This window comes from Phalacrocorax aristotelis, chromosome 5 (assembly GCF_949628215.1).
Source record: "Phalacrocorax aristotelis chromosome 5, bGulAri2.1, whole genome shotgun sequence".
Classification (NCBI taxonomy): domain Eukaryota; kingdom Metazoa; phylum Chordata; class Aves; order Suliformes; family Phalacrocoracidae; genus Phalacrocorax; species Phalacrocorax aristotelis.
Window position 1 is genome coordinate 31,132,714 of NC_134280.1, and position 18,219 is coordinate 31,150,932.

At 39.5% G+C, this 18,219-nt stretch overlaps 2 protein-coding genes across 6 annotated transcripts in view; one reads left to right on the top strand and one right to left on the bottom strand.

Annotated features, from left to right (window-relative positions):
* Positions 1–13: 13 nt before the first annotated feature.
* Positions 14–8,883, bottom strand: STRADB (STE20 related adaptor beta). 2 transcript variants are annotated; one of them, XM_075093791.1, is made up of 13 exons: positions 8,704–8,883; positions 7,653–7,755; positions 6,570–6,626; positions 6,146–6,226; positions 5,618–5,717; positions 4,851–4,972; positions 4,227–4,335; positions 3,579–3,702; positions 2,849–3,020; positions 2,331–2,435; positions 1,869–2,098; positions 1,295–1,337; positions 14–808 (listed from the first exon to the last, which is right to left on the bottom strand). In XM_075093791.1, the coding sequence occupies exons 3-13, from the start codon at positions 6,579–6,581 to the stop codon at positions 656–658; spliced, it is 1,251 nt and encodes a 416-aa protein (XP_074949892.1). In that variant the 5' UTR covers positions 6,582–6,626; positions 7,653–7,755; positions 8,704–8,883; the 3' UTR covers positions 14–655. The 2 variants fall into 2 exon arrangements, with proteins under 2 accessions (XP_074949892.1, XP_074949893.1); XM_075093792.1 differs by lacking the exon at positions 6,570–6,626 and having other exon boundaries at positions 8,704–8,838.
* Positions 8,884–8,889: 6 nt separating this feature from the next.
* TRAK2 (trafficking kinesin protein 2) overlaps positions 8,890–18,219 on the top strand; it is a 28,700-nt gene continuing 19,370 nt past the window's right edge. For 2 of the 4 annotated variants that reach the window (XM_075093783.1, XM_075093786.1), the window contains exons 1-3: positions 8,925–9,013; positions 15,534–15,867; positions 16,841–17,035. In XM_075093783.1, coding sequence (XP_074949884.1) covers positions 15,831–15,867; positions 16,841–17,035 — 232 coding nt within the window. In that variant the 5' untranslated portion in view covers positions 8,925–9,013; positions 15,534–15,830. Of the gene's footprint in view, positions 9,014–9,393; positions 11,713–15,533; positions 15,868–16,840; positions 17,036–18,219 lie in introns of all 4 variants that reach the window. The other 2 variants (XM_075093784.1, XM_075093785.1) reach the window with 2 other exon arrangements.

Sequence of the window (18,219 nt, forward strand, 5' to 3'; positions counted from 1 at the left end):
CACAACAATAACCGGAGATTCAAAAGCATAAATTTGTACTAAGAATGCAGACAAATACAAGAGCATGAGCCACATTTTCAAGTAGCTTAACTTCTTTGGGAAACACGTAGTATTAAAACTGCATGAAAAACGATGCATAGCTAACTTGGCGAGTATGACAGCACGTGAAGTAAGAAAAATGACTTTTGGGATGTGTGAAAAGAGAAACATTTATTTGCATAAAAAACTAATTTGGAAGTGAAGGATTTCTCCTTACTAAAATAATTTGCATGATAATGAAAAGACAAATAGATTGTTTATGTAAGGTCACAGACAAAACCCAAGCTTGAATTCAGAAAGGCAAATGGACTGCAGCAATATGAGCTAAAAGTATAGAGTAGGATTACAGCAAGAACTCACTTGTTAAGAAATATTTTGGAAGAGGGAAGTAAGCATTCAGCCATTCCCTATACAGTTTTCCTTATGGTCAGAAAGTGAGACACGCTGCACTTCATGATGCCAGCAGAGGAAGTAGTTAATGAAATATGGCCACTTCAATGGCATTTTCAAGTATACTTTGTCTAATTGTACTTTAACCATACAAACTTAAGCAGCAAATACAAATCACATTTTCCTTTTTTAAAACACAGGAGAGGTATGACTGTTTGGTATTTATTTAGAATTCCCAGTCTGTATCATCTTGATTTGCAGTAATATGTCCAAGTTCAGTCCCAACTGCTGTTGAGGGCAGGGCCAAGAACTCTGATGTGTTATTTTGAATAGGAGGTGGTAATAGAGACAGTAGTGAATTCTGTGTTTGTTCTTTTATCTAGAAAGAAGAAAAGTTAAAACAGGGCTGCACATAAAAGTCTATATAACCTTGCATCTGATTTCATCAAACGCATGTGAAATCAGAGCCATGTTCTTGCATGTTACAATATTGAAAATAACAGGATAGGGATTTAGGTTTCCTCGCTCCAGAGTAAGTTGAACTAGTCTTTCAAGATTAATTACATCAGCTATGCAGTTGTTCTGCTTTAAATTAAGAATATTTACCATTATTCTTATTAGTTAGGCTGACTTAAGTTAAACCAGCTTTATCAAAGGGGAAATGGACTACTCTTATGCTTCCTGTACTCTATCAATACCATTTTGTTTTTTTTTTTTTTTTAAAAAAAAAGTAGTCTGAAGCAGATAGGCTGTTACAGGATGCTTACTGGCTCCAGCTAAAATAATTATTTTGTAATCCAACTCTAATATTTTGTGGCTTAGTTAGGTTACAGCTCTGTCATTTAACAAAATCTAGTAAACTCACCTGTTTGAAGAACGTATGCGAAAGCAAACTGCTTGCTGATGGCCTAGATCATAAAATGAACAATATAATTACGTTTTGGAAAGTAAAATAATGCTTATGGAAAATGGGCCAGACTGACAAATCCACAGGACAAATGTGAAGCATGTGAAAAGCAGCACAGAATTCCTACATTCTATGCCTCAATTTGTAAGGAAGGCACTAAAGAAGTCTATTTTTAAAGACTTTTTCACTCTTCTGTTTAACAAGGAATTTAATGCCTCATTCAGAAGAGACATAGCACTAAAACCAAGAAAATTACAATTTCTGTTTTCTTCTTCAACAAAGTACATGTTTAAAAATTCATTTTACTTCTTACAAAGTACATTCAGGGGTCAAACAACTTTAAAATGGTACCTTTATCAGACAAGATAACTCTTAAATTACAAAACCAAAGGTAAGCATAGTGTCCTGCATAATAATTCTGGTCTGAAATTCTGACTTTAACAGTATTCAGCTAGTTACTCTCTCCTAAATTGTGGGCTATACTTGGTCTTAGATCGAAATGACAGAAAATCAGTTTTCACCAGAAGGTTACCTTTTCTCTGGGTCCTGTTGCAAGCAAAGTTCTACCAAGTTGTGGAAAGCAGGTGAAAATGTTTTGGAAAAGGGAATTTGTAGTCTTTCACTGGTCATTGTGCGTGTCATGCTCTCACCAATTCCAGAATCAACACCTGATCTGGAATTCTTCATCCTGGATTCCCCATGGGGAAAGGTATTTATATCCCAAGGACAATACGTGGGACCCTTCAGCTTTTGCAGCAGCATCTAGTAGAAAGGTGTAGCAGTATGAGAGTCCAACAGCTATCCAGACCTATTCAGGCTAAGCTGTGAAACCCCAGGAACGTAAAGATTATTTGATCTAGAAAGAAGCATGCATATTTGAAATAACAAAAAGCAGCCACCATTTCAGCAGTAATAGCATTGGTTTCTCTAAGTAAAACAAACAAAAAAAACCCCAGAGTGTTTTGAAGTAGAAATAAAGAGTTTAGTGTCATACCTGAGTGCGAGGCATATCTTGAAAAGGAACATGTCCATTGGCTAATTCACATGCTGTAATTCCCACACTGTAAATGTCAGACTTCATGTTATACCCAGACAAATCCTGTGAGACAAAGAAAACTCTACTGGATGACTGATGCCACTGAGCAGTGCCGACAAAAATACAAGTGTCGGTTTCAGGACAAGGTTCCAAGCCTGTGTAATCCACACAGGATTGAGGCAATTAAATTGTGACACCTCATGCTTTGTTCAGAAATCTGGTGGTTGTACTGAAGACAAGTTTTAGGGTCTGCAGTAGTTTGCAGGAAGGTCGGGTAAATAGACTGGTACAGCACCACCTTACCAACAGCTTTAAAACTGGTTCTCTTTAGGAGAATTACAAATTCAGTACATCTATGTCTTTTACAAAGTTGTAGTTAAACAGCTTCCGTTGCACTTCTACAAGCAGACTTAACTTAGAAGTTGAGTACTTCTAGTAACTTTGAAGAGGAAAAATGAAGTGTAATTTATACTAACCTGTCTCAGTAGTTCAGGACTCAGCCAAGGAAGAACGGATGTACTAAACTGGGGAAAATCATATACCACCTTTGACTTTTGTCCATTGTTAACTAAACTGTAGAGGTTGTTTAAGCCAGAGAGAGAAACCAGTCCATCCCCTGAAATCAGAATGTGGCTAGCTTTAATATTCCTGTAACATAAAGTAAATTTTAGTTATGACATTACTCAGAGCACTGCTAGAATAGAAAGGCTTTCATATTTCACTAACTTATAGTGAGATCTTAGCATGCCATTCTATTTAGCCGATTACTTTCATGGAAATTCTTCACTCAGTATGAGTTGTCTTTTTAATCCAGCACCAAGAGAGAGGAGAGATGATCAGCAGGAAAAAACTGCCAGAAACAGAAATTGGAGAAGGACCCTGCTTCCCTGCAAAGGGTGTAAAGTAAGGAAGCCCTGTCTACAGCTCTAATGCTTCTGCTTCAAAGAGACAAAGCTAGACAGACGTAGACACATATATAATCCCTGTAACAACTGGCTTTAAATAATGTATGAATACCATTCTTGTTAAGCTTCTACAAACTTGGTTCTGCTGTATTATTGAAAAAAAATTGCTCTGCACTGTCTGACATAAGGTATATAGAAGGAAGGAGACAACGCTTAAGCTGAAAATTAGTTTTGAAGTTAAACTAAATTCGTAATAAACTGGATGCTGTAACCTGATTCTTACTTATTAACATTCTCCTACCTGTGAATGTAGCCATTCTGGTGCATGTAATTTAATCCTCTGATTGCACCAAATAGAATATTCCCTATCAAAGCTTCACTCATTCCTTCAGGAAAGTAAGTCTTCAATAGGTGCCTAGCCGAACCTGGAAGTGAAAAAAAAAAAACGTAGCTAAGCCTGACAAGTCTTGTTGAACTATTTGTCTATGCTTGCTTCACTGTATACATCAATCAAGAGTGGGATTCTTATCTTTATATTGCCTATGGTACATCGAGAACAGTTACATGGCTGCAACCAATGCATCCATCAGGCAAAGACGACACTCAAGTCATGCTTCTGTTAACTGAAAGTCTATGCCAAACCTGTATTCAATCCAGACAAGCTCTCTGTTGGCAAAATTCAAAGTGGTATGAAGTCAAATACCTCTCTCAGTTATCATTCCGCACATGTGGGTGTTAGGACTAAGGGCAATTTAATGCAGTTCAAATACCAATCTTCACTGGGGTGGAAGATTATGTACAGAAGCCTTCTCTAAACAAAAGGTTTGGGAAAGTTTGGTTTTTTCTACAAGATAGGAGATACTTCAGGAAAAACCTCTCATGGACCACGTGGTCCAAACTGTACATCAGTGCTTCTTCCAATTCCAAAATTGCAGTTAACAGTTCTTACCATAGGCCATGAACGGGGAGATGACCCAAAGCCAACTACCAGCTGTAAACACTGTCCAAAGTGTCATTACATTGGGATGCTGGAAAAAGTGGGATAAAACCACTTCATTCTATGGAATTAAATAAAAGTGGATGTGTTAACCACAAGACAACAGTCTTACTAAGAGCATTAACTATGTCAGTAGTCAGTAGAAAGAGCTGTTTCCTGTGTGCGTTTATACAAAGTTGCAGATGGTGTGCATAGCCTGCAACAGAAATGTAAATAATTGCATATAATTGTATTTGTCTGAAGTATATCTAGTTTGCTCACAGTCTGAAGTTTTAGTATCAAGTACAGAGTACAGAACGTGTTTCAAAGAAAGTTGTACAATTATAGAAGTATTTCTAAAACACTTGTCAACTGTTCTCTTCAGAAATCAACTCCCAGATTTACACATGCCTTGTGTTCATATTCTATTCCTTTGAAGGAAAATCTTGATGGAAATGACCCAGTACAAATACAAACTTAGTTTAGTTTAGTATTAAATTTGATAACTAAATGAATTACATTTGTTTAGTGTTTAGTAACCTCATATGTATTCATCACTATCTTTGTCAGACTTGTGCAGAAATGCTGTTGCTTTACCTGTAAGGCTTTCAAATGCTCTTCAGAGCAGTTTTCTAGGTCTGTGATCCTTACAGCAACTTGCATGCCTGTAGGTGTATGCCGTGCAAGGTAGACTGAGGTTAAGTTGTTGAACCTCCTTCCTGAAACCAGAAGCGACTACCTTAACATTAGAAAATATAACAATCCATCACATAATTTCTTTCATATTTAGAGATTATTTCACAGTTCTAAAATTGCAATTGATAGCAACATGACCTTTTCTTCAAGAATGTCAAGAACTTAGTTTCAGCAAAATATACCCAGTAAATTAGTTAATGCATGACCCTACTATTTTTAAAACAACTAAACTGTTTAACATTTGTCAGCATCAGTTATACATCTAAATGAACAATACTTTTAGCATGCATATTCACATAAACATAGGCACGCGCAACAGGATTCAGGGCAGCCATCCTTAGGACAATCACTCAAGTAGCCAAGTGACAAAACATGATGTTACTTAATGTTGTATTAGCCATATACCATAGATCTAGAAAACTAACATGCACACGCACAAAAATCAAGAAAAAAATTTCAGGTAATTGTTGATTTGTCCTATTCTTAAAATATGTGATTACTGAAATACGAGCAATGTTTTGCACTTTTCTCAATAAGGAGACACAATAATAGTTCTAGTCAGTTTGATAATACATTTTTCAAACTTAATAATCATTGCAGTTAGCAATAACCTATTGACAGCATATATCTGCAGGAACAAGACATATTTTAAGGTACACTTATGTTACCTATTTCCAGCTGGAGTTCATAGTGAGAGACATTAGAAGAGGAAAATACCATTTCATTCCTTCCTGTAGATGGGGGAATCCAGGCTGGATCAGAATCAGCCTAAGAGTGAGGAAAAACAGTTCTCAAAATTACTATGTAGTTTTTAAACATTTAAACATTTACATGTTTAACACAGAAATATCATTAATTAGAACGCTAAGATCAAGGACTCAGGTCAGAACATTCAAGTTGGTGCTTTTACTATCACAGAGACTTAGTTTTATGAACTACTGGTTTGTGGGTTTTGGTTTTTTGGTGTTCCACCCCCCCACCCCCACGCCGTGCATGTGGTTGTTTTGTTTTTAAACTGGTACTACATTAAGAGTAACACTTAATCACTTACAGTCTTCTTCCAATGTGAAAGCCCTGAAGCACTCTGGTTATTTTTGCTGTTAACATTTTAAGAAGTACCCCCAAATGAGATTTTTAAAAATATGTACCAGCATCGTATTTAACATGGCCAGTTAATGTTTCTATTTTCTTCTTACCAGCCATTCATGGATGCTGCTCTGAGATAGCTCTTCTGGTCTGATTGATTCAACTGGTGTACGGAGAATACAGGAACAGTCCTTGAGAACAGAAACATGTGAGTGTTAGCAGAGTTGCTGCAATTTATTAAATGTGGCAGCGGGAAAACATCAAAAGCAGGCCCTATAAGCAGGAGTTCAGAAAGTTTCCTGCTACAAGTCAGTTGAGCAAGAGGTTAAGAAACAGCATAGAGCACATACATTGCAGACCTAGCGAGAAGAGATACTACACAGTCTCCTTCACTGAAAGTTGATACAACAAAGCTTAAGCAGCTCAGCACTGTGGAAATCCCATCAGGCGAGACACTTCACCAGAACTTTTTCACCTTAAGGTATGACCGGGTAACAAAGTACAACTGCCAAAGATTTTTAAATACAAACTTACCAAACAAGACATGGAACCACTTTAGATCAGGGGAAAAATCATACACACCCATTTATCCTAGAAAAATTAAAGTAGCAATATAAGATTGTACGTAAACCTGTGATAAATATAAGTCTCTTTAATCACAACTGTGAGGCATTCCTCTCAGTTAACATACACGCTAAAAAAAACCCCAAAACTACAGCTCTGGGAAAGCCTGCTTCTATTGAGCCTTTAAGTAGCATATTGATTTCAAACTCCATACTGAGGATATGCAATATACATTCCAACTCAAGTTCTCCTTCTTGATTCTTGGGTTGAGAGATCATATTACCACTTCTGAACAAACAATTTCATTGCAAATTACCTGCATAAGTGCAGAAAGTAAAAAAGAACGGATTCATGAATCCATGGCAGTTTGTAAAAAATTGTTGTTTTAAAGGAGCACAGCTGCACTAGGCAGATCTTGGCTTAGCTGTGTGCAGCTGAACTAGCTCACAAAAAAAGGAAGCCAGAAATAATTTTCACTTTACTTAGGCTACAGAACCAGCATTCAAACTCCCTCACAGATCAGAGTAGCCACTCTGAAAGTCCTCCAGCACTTACTTTCTGTCTGATGCTTTGAAAGCTTAGGCAGTGATGAGAGATATGACTATGTCTAATAAGCATATCAAAGCTTCTGAAGTGTACAGTGGGACTAGCTAATTTACTTTAGCTACAAGCAAGTCTTCTAACCGTGATACTCTGTGGCTGACAAAGTCAGCTATAGGAGGCAGTTCCATGTTAATATGTAATTATTGCTTGAAAGTTAACTATAAAAAGATGAAGTACTATAACAGAAACTAATAACTTTGTTTATCAAGGAGCTATGCTTGATTATACCCAGCATTTAAATTATCTATGCTATTTAACCAAGGCAATACTTTTGAAAAGCTAACCACCTCATCTGCTCCCGAATTTCCAAGCCACTCCTAATCCTCAATATTTTTACCCTGAAAATCTTCTTAAAGAAATACTGTAATTCCTTATTAAAATGGAAAATGGAAACAAAAGTAAATCCTTAGTAGGTATTTGGTACCTTCAGAGGATCAGGGCTTAACTTACCTAACTTCACTGAGGAAGTCTGTGGCAGAATAGGAAAAAATAAAAAAGGTGGGTGCTTCAAAATCCCGCCAGCACTATAATGGCTACAGCATCCTTCTCCTGCCTGGAAAGAAGATACTTCATTCCATTATACAAGATAATTTATTCTGTTGCTGAGAATATGAAACCACAAAAGCTAGGTTGAAGAATCAACTCTTAATACACTGAAGTCAAGTCATTGTCAAATTTGTACAAAGGGGTCTAGCCAGCCAACAGAAACATCCATGATCCACATTTGTTCAAATAATATTACATTTGTAAAATTTTTATTTCATTGCTTCCATTTTTAATATGGTTTTGGATCATGTCCCTTCATAAACCTTTTCCCTGTTTCCACGTTTTTCTTTCTGTATCGCAGGTGTTTTTTTTTTTTTCTATACTGCAGATAGTGACAGTATTGCACAGCTGAACCGACACGTTCATAGTAGCTTGGCCAAAACTTCAGATGCAGCGAGCAATGCAGGGGAGAGAGAAAACCAGGCAAGCGTGCCTGCAGCCGCGGGGGCTCTGGAGCCCAGAGCCCCGGTACCGCGAACGCACGTTACTCGGGTTCTGCTGACGCTGCGCTGCAGCTCCTACGTGTTTGAGCTGACTGAGGCAGCTCTCGATCGTGTATCTCCAGTTAAGTGATCCGTCCGTAACGAAAGTAACGGAACGTGAGAAAAGGACGCCCCGGAGGCTCTCCAAGGAGAGCTCCCTGCTTGCTCCGTTAAGCTGGCACCTCGCTTTCCCCGCGGCGCCCCCGCCTCCTTCCGCGCCAGGCGGCGGTTTAACGGCGCCCCCGCCTCCCCCCCGGGGCGGCCGGGACGGGGCTGCGCCCCTGCCAGCGCGGCGGTCCCCGCGCCGCTCCCCACAGCCGCCTCACGCTCTCGGCGAGTGCCGCTCCCCACCCCTCCGGCCCGCCCGCCCGCCTGCCTTCCCCCGCAGCGGGGCTGAGGGCGCGGTCGGCCCGGAGCCCCGGCGCCCCCACCGCGGCCGGGAAGCCCTGCAAGGCAGCAGCGCCTGCTCCTACCCGCCGCCGCCGCCGTCGCCGCCGCCTGAGATCAGGGTCGGAGGCCGGCGCGACCGCCGGGTCGAGCCACCAGCCCAGCCCCGCCCCGGCTCCCAGCCCCTGCTCGGGAGCTGCAGGGGCTGGCGGGGGCCGCCCGCACCGGGCGGGCTTGTCGGTTGCGCCGACAGGCGGCCCCTCCGCGCCGCACGGTGAGCCGGGGGCTGTAGTTCGGGGGCAGGAGCCGGGCGGAAGTCGGCGGCGTCCTTCCTCAGTCGCCTGTCGGCCTGGGGCGGCGGGGAGGAGGAGGAGCGCCGGAGGAATCGCGGGGCGGGTAAGGGGTGCTCGTCGCTGATGCGGGGTGGCTTCGTCGCCTCAGGGGCAGTTTAGCGATTTTCCCCTTCTCTGCCCCGTCGCGTTAATACCTTCAGGGCCGCCTCCTCCCTCCCATCTCCCCTGCGGCCGCTCCCTGCAGACCCGGGGCACTCGCCGTGGCTGGCGCAGGCCGCTGAGGCGCAGCTGGACGCGGCTGGTGTGCGGCAGCTTCTGTGCGGTTGGTGAGCGCGGGAGCACAGGCTGAGCGTGAGGCGGTACCCGGGCCCGCGGCCGGCCGCACCGCCTGGGGGAGGCAGCCCTGCCCCGTCCCGTCCCTTGTGGCGTACCCTCCTGGGGAGGGGGCGAGTAAAGAATTTATCTTCCTTTCCTGTCTTGCAGCTGACAGAACTCTTTAAGCTTTATCCGTTCCATGTATGCGCTTAGATTGCAGTCGGATGCTGGACTGGCTGCGAGTGGTGGTTGTGGCGGCAGGCGTGGTGGCTGGTGTGACCTTCAGCGTGCTCGGAGTGCTTCCTGCGTTAGCAGTACCCAGAATTGTATCGCCACTACTCGGAGATTTATGCCACTGATCTTAGAAGGCAAAGCTGGGTGACATTTTAGTTGACGTCCCGCTTATGTGTGGATTTGATGGCAAGGACATTTTTGCTTCTATTAACTTTTTAATCACATTGTTAACATTCTGATCAGCAGATTAAACTGTAGTAAGAGTATCTCTCAGTAAATGTCTTATATTCTTTCAGCCATCCTAGTGAAAAAGTGCTATGTGGAGTTCCATCCTTGTATTTTTCTCTTCTTAATGCAATCTTCAGCTGTAGGCAGTTGCATACATGCTTATTTTTTGGTTATGCCTCAGAGTTAGTGTTGACTGTAAGGTCTGACGCAAATACTTAATATACTAGTAAATAACTTTTCACAAAACATTACAAAGCAACGTAGTCAATTTTAGGTTTGCTTTCAGATCACAGAATCATAGAATAGTTTGAGTTGGAACAGACCTTTAGAGGTCATCTAGTCCAACTCCCCTCCCCTGCCATGAGCAGGGACAGACTCAATTAGATCAGGTTGCTCAGAGCCCAGTCCAGCCTGACCTTAAATGTTTCCAGGCATAGGGCATCTATCACCTCTCTGGGCAATCTGTTACAGTGTTTCACCACCCTCATGGTAAAGAATTTGTTCCTTGTACCTAGTCTGAATCTGCCCTCTATTAATTTAAAACCAGTCCCCCTTGTCCTATCGCAACAGGCCCTGGTAAAAAGTTTGTCCCCATCTCTCTTATAAGCCCCCTTAAAGTACTGAAAGGCCACAATAAGGTCTTTCCAGAGCCTTCTCTTCTCCAGGCTGAAGAACCAGACTTTTTCAGCCTGTCCTCATAGGAGAGGTTCTCCAGCCCTAGGATAATTTTTGTGGACCTCCTCTGGACCTCCTCCAGCACATCCATACCTGTTATCTTTCAAAAGACGTCCTTCTGAGTAACAATAGGTAGACTTCTTTTTAATTACACCTCTAACCCTGAAGCTAAATGTAGAAAAAAAAATTGATTTCCAATACCTGAAATTTGTCACCTCTCTGTTGATGGTGTCATCTATTAGACCTGTATCAATTTATCAAATTTCTGTTACAAGTATCTGAAAATGTGACTTAAAAAGTAGAGTGTTGGAAAACCACAGACTTTTCTGATTGTGGTTTGCCTCTAGTAGTGAGCTTGCTGGGGTGAATATTGTGCAGTATGAGTGCTGTCTTTCAGGAAGGATAAACGTGATTCATTTATTATTTTCCAAGAAGATGCAGAAATAGCATTTTCACAGAGATGGTTTACAAACGAGATGACAGATCCTTTTATCTACTTAGATTGCTAGTGATACTCTGGTGACTGAGTCATCGAGATCAGTCTGGTTTATTCTATAAATACAGAACTGTAACTGTTAAAATGCTGAGCACTGGCTGGGGTATATATTAAGAAACTTAAACCACCTCCTTGGGTGAATTCAGCCATGCACCAGCTTAAAGCACTAGTGATTTCAGTTAACTTAAATGTTATTTAAGTTCACTGCAAGTATACTTTCTAGAGAACCAGATTCAATTTTAAAAGAAGCCTCTAACAACCTTTATAATTAATTATTAGCACCGTACTTGCTTTGAGAGCATGTATCACATTTTTGTACTCTAATACTCAATTCCCAACAGTTCTTTTTTCCTCTGAAAAAAGAGACTGGTTCCCCTGTGATCATAACATTACCATGTGTGTACATTATTTCTTGCAGGTAGACTTTTTTATTCTGAAAATGTTATGATTGTGCATTTACAGAAACTAATTAGGAATTAATAAAACTTAATTTCACATAGGTAGTATTCATAGTTTCAGATTAAGTTAGACTTCAATTAAGCATGTACTTATTTTTACATGTATTTACACTGTATGCTGCGGATGATATAGAGAGCCTCCAAGCATGTAGGACTAAAAAAAAAAATCATTATTGTCAAACTGTGGTATTCAACAGTATACGTATATACATATACATAAGGCATATATGCATGTACTTAACAGGTAGTTTTACCACTTATGGAGAATACAGATTATTACAAATGACTGACAAGAAGAAAAAGTGAGTCTGGCTTGGCATAACTCTGGATAAATAGGCTGAGGGAACTGTTGTGGCCAGCTTCCTGACCCCTTTGACATTCATCATCCTCTAAGAGGTATTCTCCAGCTTCCCCTCTGAAGCCTTACCCCACCCCAAATTAAAAGCAATCCAAGAGATGTGGGGGGGGGGGGTTTGGTTTGGTTTTGTTTTCTTACAGTTCCTTTCTTATTCCGTACTATTTATGGTAGAAGGTCTGTTGCAGGTTTGCTTATGATTATTACACTTGTTAGTACGATTGTGTTGGCATACTCTTAAATGATTTTTTTTCTCTTTACATGAGGGAAACACAAGCACTAAGTAGGTTTCTGTAGGGATAGTAATGCTTGAAAACAACAGGTGTTAGGCACGCAGCAAGTGTTATTTGTGATAGACAAAGTTCATGTTCACGTAGATTTTTTTCAACATACAGACCTTTGCCCTTCATCTCATACTATATAGTGTTGAAGAATTTGGCCTCTGTCTCTGAGCACTAGTCCCAGGAATATTTTGGCAGCAATTCAGCATGGTCATGTTTGCTGTAAGAATAGAACTGGTTTGTTAACCTTGAAATGCAAAATGAGTTTATTGTTATTAGCTGGCTTGACACCATTCCAATTTTAGTAATGAAAAAAGTACTGTGTTAATGACTTGATACAATATTTTTAATTGCATAATTGCAAATTTGGCATCCCAGAATAACTGACTCATTCAGTTGACTTCCTTTTCGAAAATGGATGTTGCCTTCTCTCTTAAGCAAGTTAGAATCTTCTTTGTTGTTGAAATTTTTTTTGTAGTAGTTGTCGCCTGATGTCTTGCATCCAGTCATTGTACAGAGGAGCAGATCCAGTTTAGTCTTTCCAAGTGCTTGTGCGGAGTCAACTGCTCTCAACAAATGGAAAGCAGCAGGAATAACGTGATATTTATGTTTGAATTTGGATGTTGTCAAAATAGATGCCAATATTTTGGATATGTTTTTAACTTTTTGTGCACAAAGAAATTTACACATACATTTGTTTGGCTACAGTTTCCAGCTGTAAAATTAGACTTCTCTAGTGGCAGAATGTCTTCAGAATTACATTCTGAAATAAGACGGCACAACTGTCTTTTTGCATCCTTCTTGAATTGTTCAAAGTGGTAGTTACAAAGATAAGACAATAGTTTTTAGTATTTTATAGCTATTTCAACTTCCCTAAGGCTTTAATCAGTATTGCTTTTGCAAGTTAATCTTGGCTGCGATATTCTTACTCATTGAAGGAAAAATTAATAAAACGTCTGTCACATGGTCAGGAGAACTCATTTTTGTCTCTTTGCTACTAAGATCAAATCAAACGTTGAAATATCAGCAGTTTAATGGAATTTGTGGTTTCTAATGGATTCTGTGGGGCAGATTGGATTCTGTGGGACAGATGCAAAAGGCTAGGACTAGTTCTCACTTCTACAAGAGGTCTTTTTCTTAGGCATGCTATAGGTACTCCTGGTTTTAGCTTTCTGTTTCAAGCCACATGATAGTTGAAATGTGAAGCACATTATGGAATAAAATCTAATTTAGAGAGCACAGCAATACCACAGAAATACACAGATTGAGATAAATATGTATATGAAATGTTGTCTGGTATTTCCGTTTCTCTTGAGCCTTCCTTGAAGAAAGCCTCCTGAGAGCACCACTCATATATATAGGCCATTCTCCAGTATTTGAATTCTCCTTGGTTTTTCCATGTTCACTAAACCTATTTGTAAAAGACTCAAACATCAATGGGAAATTGGTATATGAGGGAGTAGGGGGACAGAACTGATAAAAAGTACATCTGTGTGGAATGAATATGGTAAATTGACAGTGGAAATAATCTTTATAAATAAAGTTTAAAAATAATACCTGAGAAAGTTTTCTGGCTTCATTTTGGACATGTCTTTCCGCATAATTTAACAATTTAATTTTTAGACCATCTTTTTATATTTTATATGTTTTATATGTAATTTAAAACCATGTTGTAAATTTTTATGGGTTTTATCCAAATATATTTAATTATAGTTGTAACTTGCTGAAGGAATCTGCACATAGGGAACAGTTTTATAGCTGCAGAGTAAAAGGGTCATGGAGCACTTTTTAGGGTGGTACTGCACAGTGCATTAGCTGATCAAATTTCCAGAGAAGTTGCCCCATGGCACACTGTACTAAAGCTATAAGAAGCATAGGAAATGTGAGCATTAACTTTTATGGTGTTTGCTTATCTAGCAAACTCCTCAAAGGTTTTACAAATGAGGCTGCCCTTTCAGTTCAATAGCTTAATGTTGGCCTGATGCACCAGAAAACTGAACCAAATTATTTTTTTCTGTTTTTTCTCTCTTTGGCTGAACTGAGATTGACCTGCAGCAAATAGTGTTTCTGCTTTGCACTACTTAGTAGAGAGATTAAAACCAATCTTGAGGGGAAGTAGCATTCATTTTTACATGATTAAAACTCAGAGGAAAAAGATTTGAGTTGTGAAGAAACTCTCTTATGCCGCTGAATTTTGTCTTGCTCTACAGTGACTCTTTTTGTTACAAGATAAAATCATCTTGGTTGTGTGGATCTACATCAGTCATAAGTGTCATTTTCTGCTGTATTGAGTTGGGGTTTTTTCTGGGGGGGTGGGAGGGGGGTGTAGTTAGTGCTTTTCAGCAATCCATTTAAAAAGCAGCCTTTTGAAAAAAACTCACAAACTAGTGTTAGAAGCGGCTATACATTCAGATAGCAAATGTTTCTGAAATCGCAGTCTTACTGGTTTTAATAAGTGTCTAATATGGATAATTAGAGCTGGTAAATAAAGTATATATATAAAGAAATAAATGGCAAAGCAAGAAGGTATTGCTCACAAGTATAAGCTGACCTTAATGGAAGAAAGTTCTTTTTTGATCTCCTGCCATAGTCTACAAGCATATAAACTGGCAGGCTGTAGGCTTTCTTTAAAAAGTTGTTGCACTGTCCATTTTGATCTTGTCAAATGAGAGGTTGCTAGAGACAGTGAGACAAACCTGTGATTGTTGTGCATGGTGATGGGACATCTTAAAGAAACTTGTAAGAGCAAATTTGAAATTAGTGTAAGATTTCAAGAGAATTCTGTGTTTACTGAATGTAGGAGGAGGGAAAATGAGACTTTTGTTCTCTTTCATTTTATATTTTTCTGTCATCTAGGACTACTCTTGCATTTTACATGGAAGATGATTGATTGGTGTTGGCAAGGGGACAGCAGAATTTTTACTTTATTAAACTGTTCTGATAAGTTATCTCAGTTATTTATGGTAGTTTCATTTCTGGTTTAAGTGAGTCCCTGCTGAAGAGGAAACACAAATGTTGTCACGATCCACAAAGTAAATTTCTGATAGATCCAATTTTTAATTAACAGACTTCTAAAGGGGAAGGGAATAAAGCAAACAGTCCTATAAAACTTTTTTTTAACAATCAAAATGTGAAGAATGACAGTTTTGAAATCCTGCCTTTAGAATCCATCACTTTAAATAAATGTAGTAGCCTGAAGAAAGTTTCTGTTTAGTTGGAGCTGCTGTCCTTTAGAGTAAAAGGGAAGGGCCTCATTTCAGTGAATGAACCTGTTGTACGCTGAATATTATCTGGAAGAGGAGGAATAGTATAGACAAATAGGTAATTGACAAAGTCAGTGCTGAAGGTGAGGTGTTATGTCCGCAGGGAAAAGACCTATTTTTAATGCTACATTTTACATGTAATGTGTAAACTGGGGATTTAAATGTTTGTTTACTTTTTTGTTGTTGTTTTTTGGTTAGTTAAATGATAGTACAGGGAGGAGATTCAGACTGAAAGAGATGAAGTCACGTTAATTTACCTGTCTCATTTGAAAGAGTGATGTCTGTTAAACTTCAGCCTTCTCTTTGTTTTATTTCTAGATGATGGCTGAGCTGAGAAGCTCATGAAGCTTACATGAAATATCCTGTTGATATTTCTTCTGCTCAGTAGTAACCCAGGTGAAATAAGCATGTCCTAAGATGGCAATAGATCTGGAGTATGAACCAGTCTACAGAAGTGAGTTGATGCAAGATTTGTTAGTGTCTCGGTGGCTTGATGGCTCTCACTTCCTCTGTTTCTAAACCAAAGCCATCTTTCTACGAAAGCAATAAAGGGACGGTGCACAATCTGACTACAGAATGCTATTTCCAAAGAACTGAACTGTGAAGAAAGGACTCATGAATTTTAATCACAGGGGCTTGGAGGGCGTCTCTGGTAAGTTGAAGAATTAACTGTTACAAATCCTGAATGTATCTTAACATCTTGCAGAACATAAACCTGAAGACAACATTAGGTTTCACATTCTTTCTATTGCTTATCTGATACTGCAAATGAAGAAAGATGGTGAGTCCTGTTAACTAGCTTGTAAAATCAGCTTCCACTGTAAAATGTTCTCTGTAAAATTCTCAGTGTCAATAATCAACATTGGCATTTTTTCCATTGAAAGATATTGAAGATAGTCTTCATCTTTAGTGGAAATGTTGGGAAGATAATTATCATACAGCTTTGATATGCAGTATTTTAGCAACTTAGAATTAGTGTTTCTTTTTTTTGTAATAATTGCAAAGAGGTTAAGGGAAGGACAGCACAACACAGGAAGAGATAAACTTCCTTTCCACGATTTTGAGTATTGAGTTTCTCAGAGTGTGATTCTATATGGATGATAATGGAATTTTATATTAGTTCCTTGATTTCAAGGCAGCATTCAGTTGATTTTTCTAGTTACTTTAAGATTGTTTACGTCTATATTCATTACCAAACAAAAGAATAATCAGAAGAACAATAAAAATGTGAATTTCCTTCAGAAAAGGGAAGTGTAACTATGCTAAAGCCAATGAAACCTTACCAAATCAATAGCTGGTAAAATGTAGTTTTAGCTCAATGAAAAGAAAAAGATAGAAATTGAATCTCATCATATTCAAGAAGTCGGAGAGAGTCATGGCTAGATCAGCGTTCCAGCAAGTTGTGGAGTCAGTTGGCGATGAGGAACTTCCAAATATTACAATGTAAATCGAGTATTGATTCAATAAGTATTCTGGTAATTTGTCCAGTACTGATTAATTCTTTTCAAGTCTACTGGCAGTTCATAAAGTATTTTATAGTATAAGAATGGATACTACTGTAGCAATATTAAATACAGGTTATATTTAACAGTAATATACTATTACTGGCATTTACTCACTTTCAGATGTCTGCTCCAGTGAGGACCTTCCTGAGGTGGAGCTGGTGAACATGCTAGAAGAACAGTTGCCAGATTACAAGTTACGAGTGGACTCTCTGTATCTGTATGAAAATCAAGACTGGATTCAGTCCCCTGCCTGCCATGGACATCTTCCTGAAGTCACTTCTCCAGTTCATGATGAGGAGCCTTTCCGTTACATGAGTGAGTGTATTTGGGCCTAGGATGGGGTTTTTTTTTGGTTGGGTTTTTTTTTCATTGTTGTTTTGTTTTGTTTTTAATTATTGAAGAGAAAACTGTAAGAAAACGGTAAACAAAAAAATAATATTAATATTATAAAGTGCTCAAATCTGGAAAACTTTGGACAGGTGGAAGAAAAAGCTGAGTTCAGGTGAAGTCTTGTAGTTCAGCACTGCAATTCTGAGGGCTGATTTAGCATGTCCCATGGCTGCCTGATCATTAGATTTCACATAGAAATAAGAGTGGGAACATGTGATAGTGAAAAAGAGGCAGGAACCTAGAATTGTGCTAGATTAGATGTAATACAAGAGCTATGGACTATGCAGCAGCTCTGTTTTCAGGAATGTTAATGAAGCTTCTAATGCTAATAATGGTTCTTCTGAAGATGTTTGCCTTGATGTTTTATGCAGTATTGCTTTTTAAATGCTGTTAGTGGTTACTTCTGGAGATAGAAATGGTATGAATGCCAGATAGGTGGGTACTAGATCAGTGTTGATCACTGCCTTCCAGTTTTGGAAATACTATGTAACTTATCTTTAAACCTAGCAGATCATAATGAAGAAAATGGACAGCTTCTGATCACATGAAGAAACCTTTAATATGTAAAAAATCAAACGTATAGAAGGCTGCCAAAATAACTGAACACATGCTTGCCTGTAGTTTCAAGTGTTTTCACATGAAAAGAGGAGAATGCATTGTAATTGCTTTGGAGAAATGGGGAAGTTTCCCCCATATATTGGAACTATTGGAACAAACCACTTGGGAGAGTGAACTTGGTATTTATATACAATTTGTGCTTATAGAATACAATGTTCTGAGCTGGAAGGGACCCACAAGGATCATCAAGTCCAACTCCTGTCCCTGCACAGGACAACCCCAAATTCACACCATATCTCTCACGGTGTTGTCCAAGTGCTTCTTGAATAGTGTCAGGCTTGGTGCCATGACTGCCTCCCTGGCGAGCCTGTTCCAGTGCTCCACCACCCCCTGGCTGAAGAACCTTTTCCTAATATCCAACCTAAACCTCCCCTGCCACATCTTCCTGCCATTCCCTCGGGTCCTGTCATTGGTCACCAGAGAGAAGAGATCAGCACCTGCCCCTCCTCCTCCCTTGTGAGGAAGCTGTAGGCCGCGGCGAGGTCTCCCCT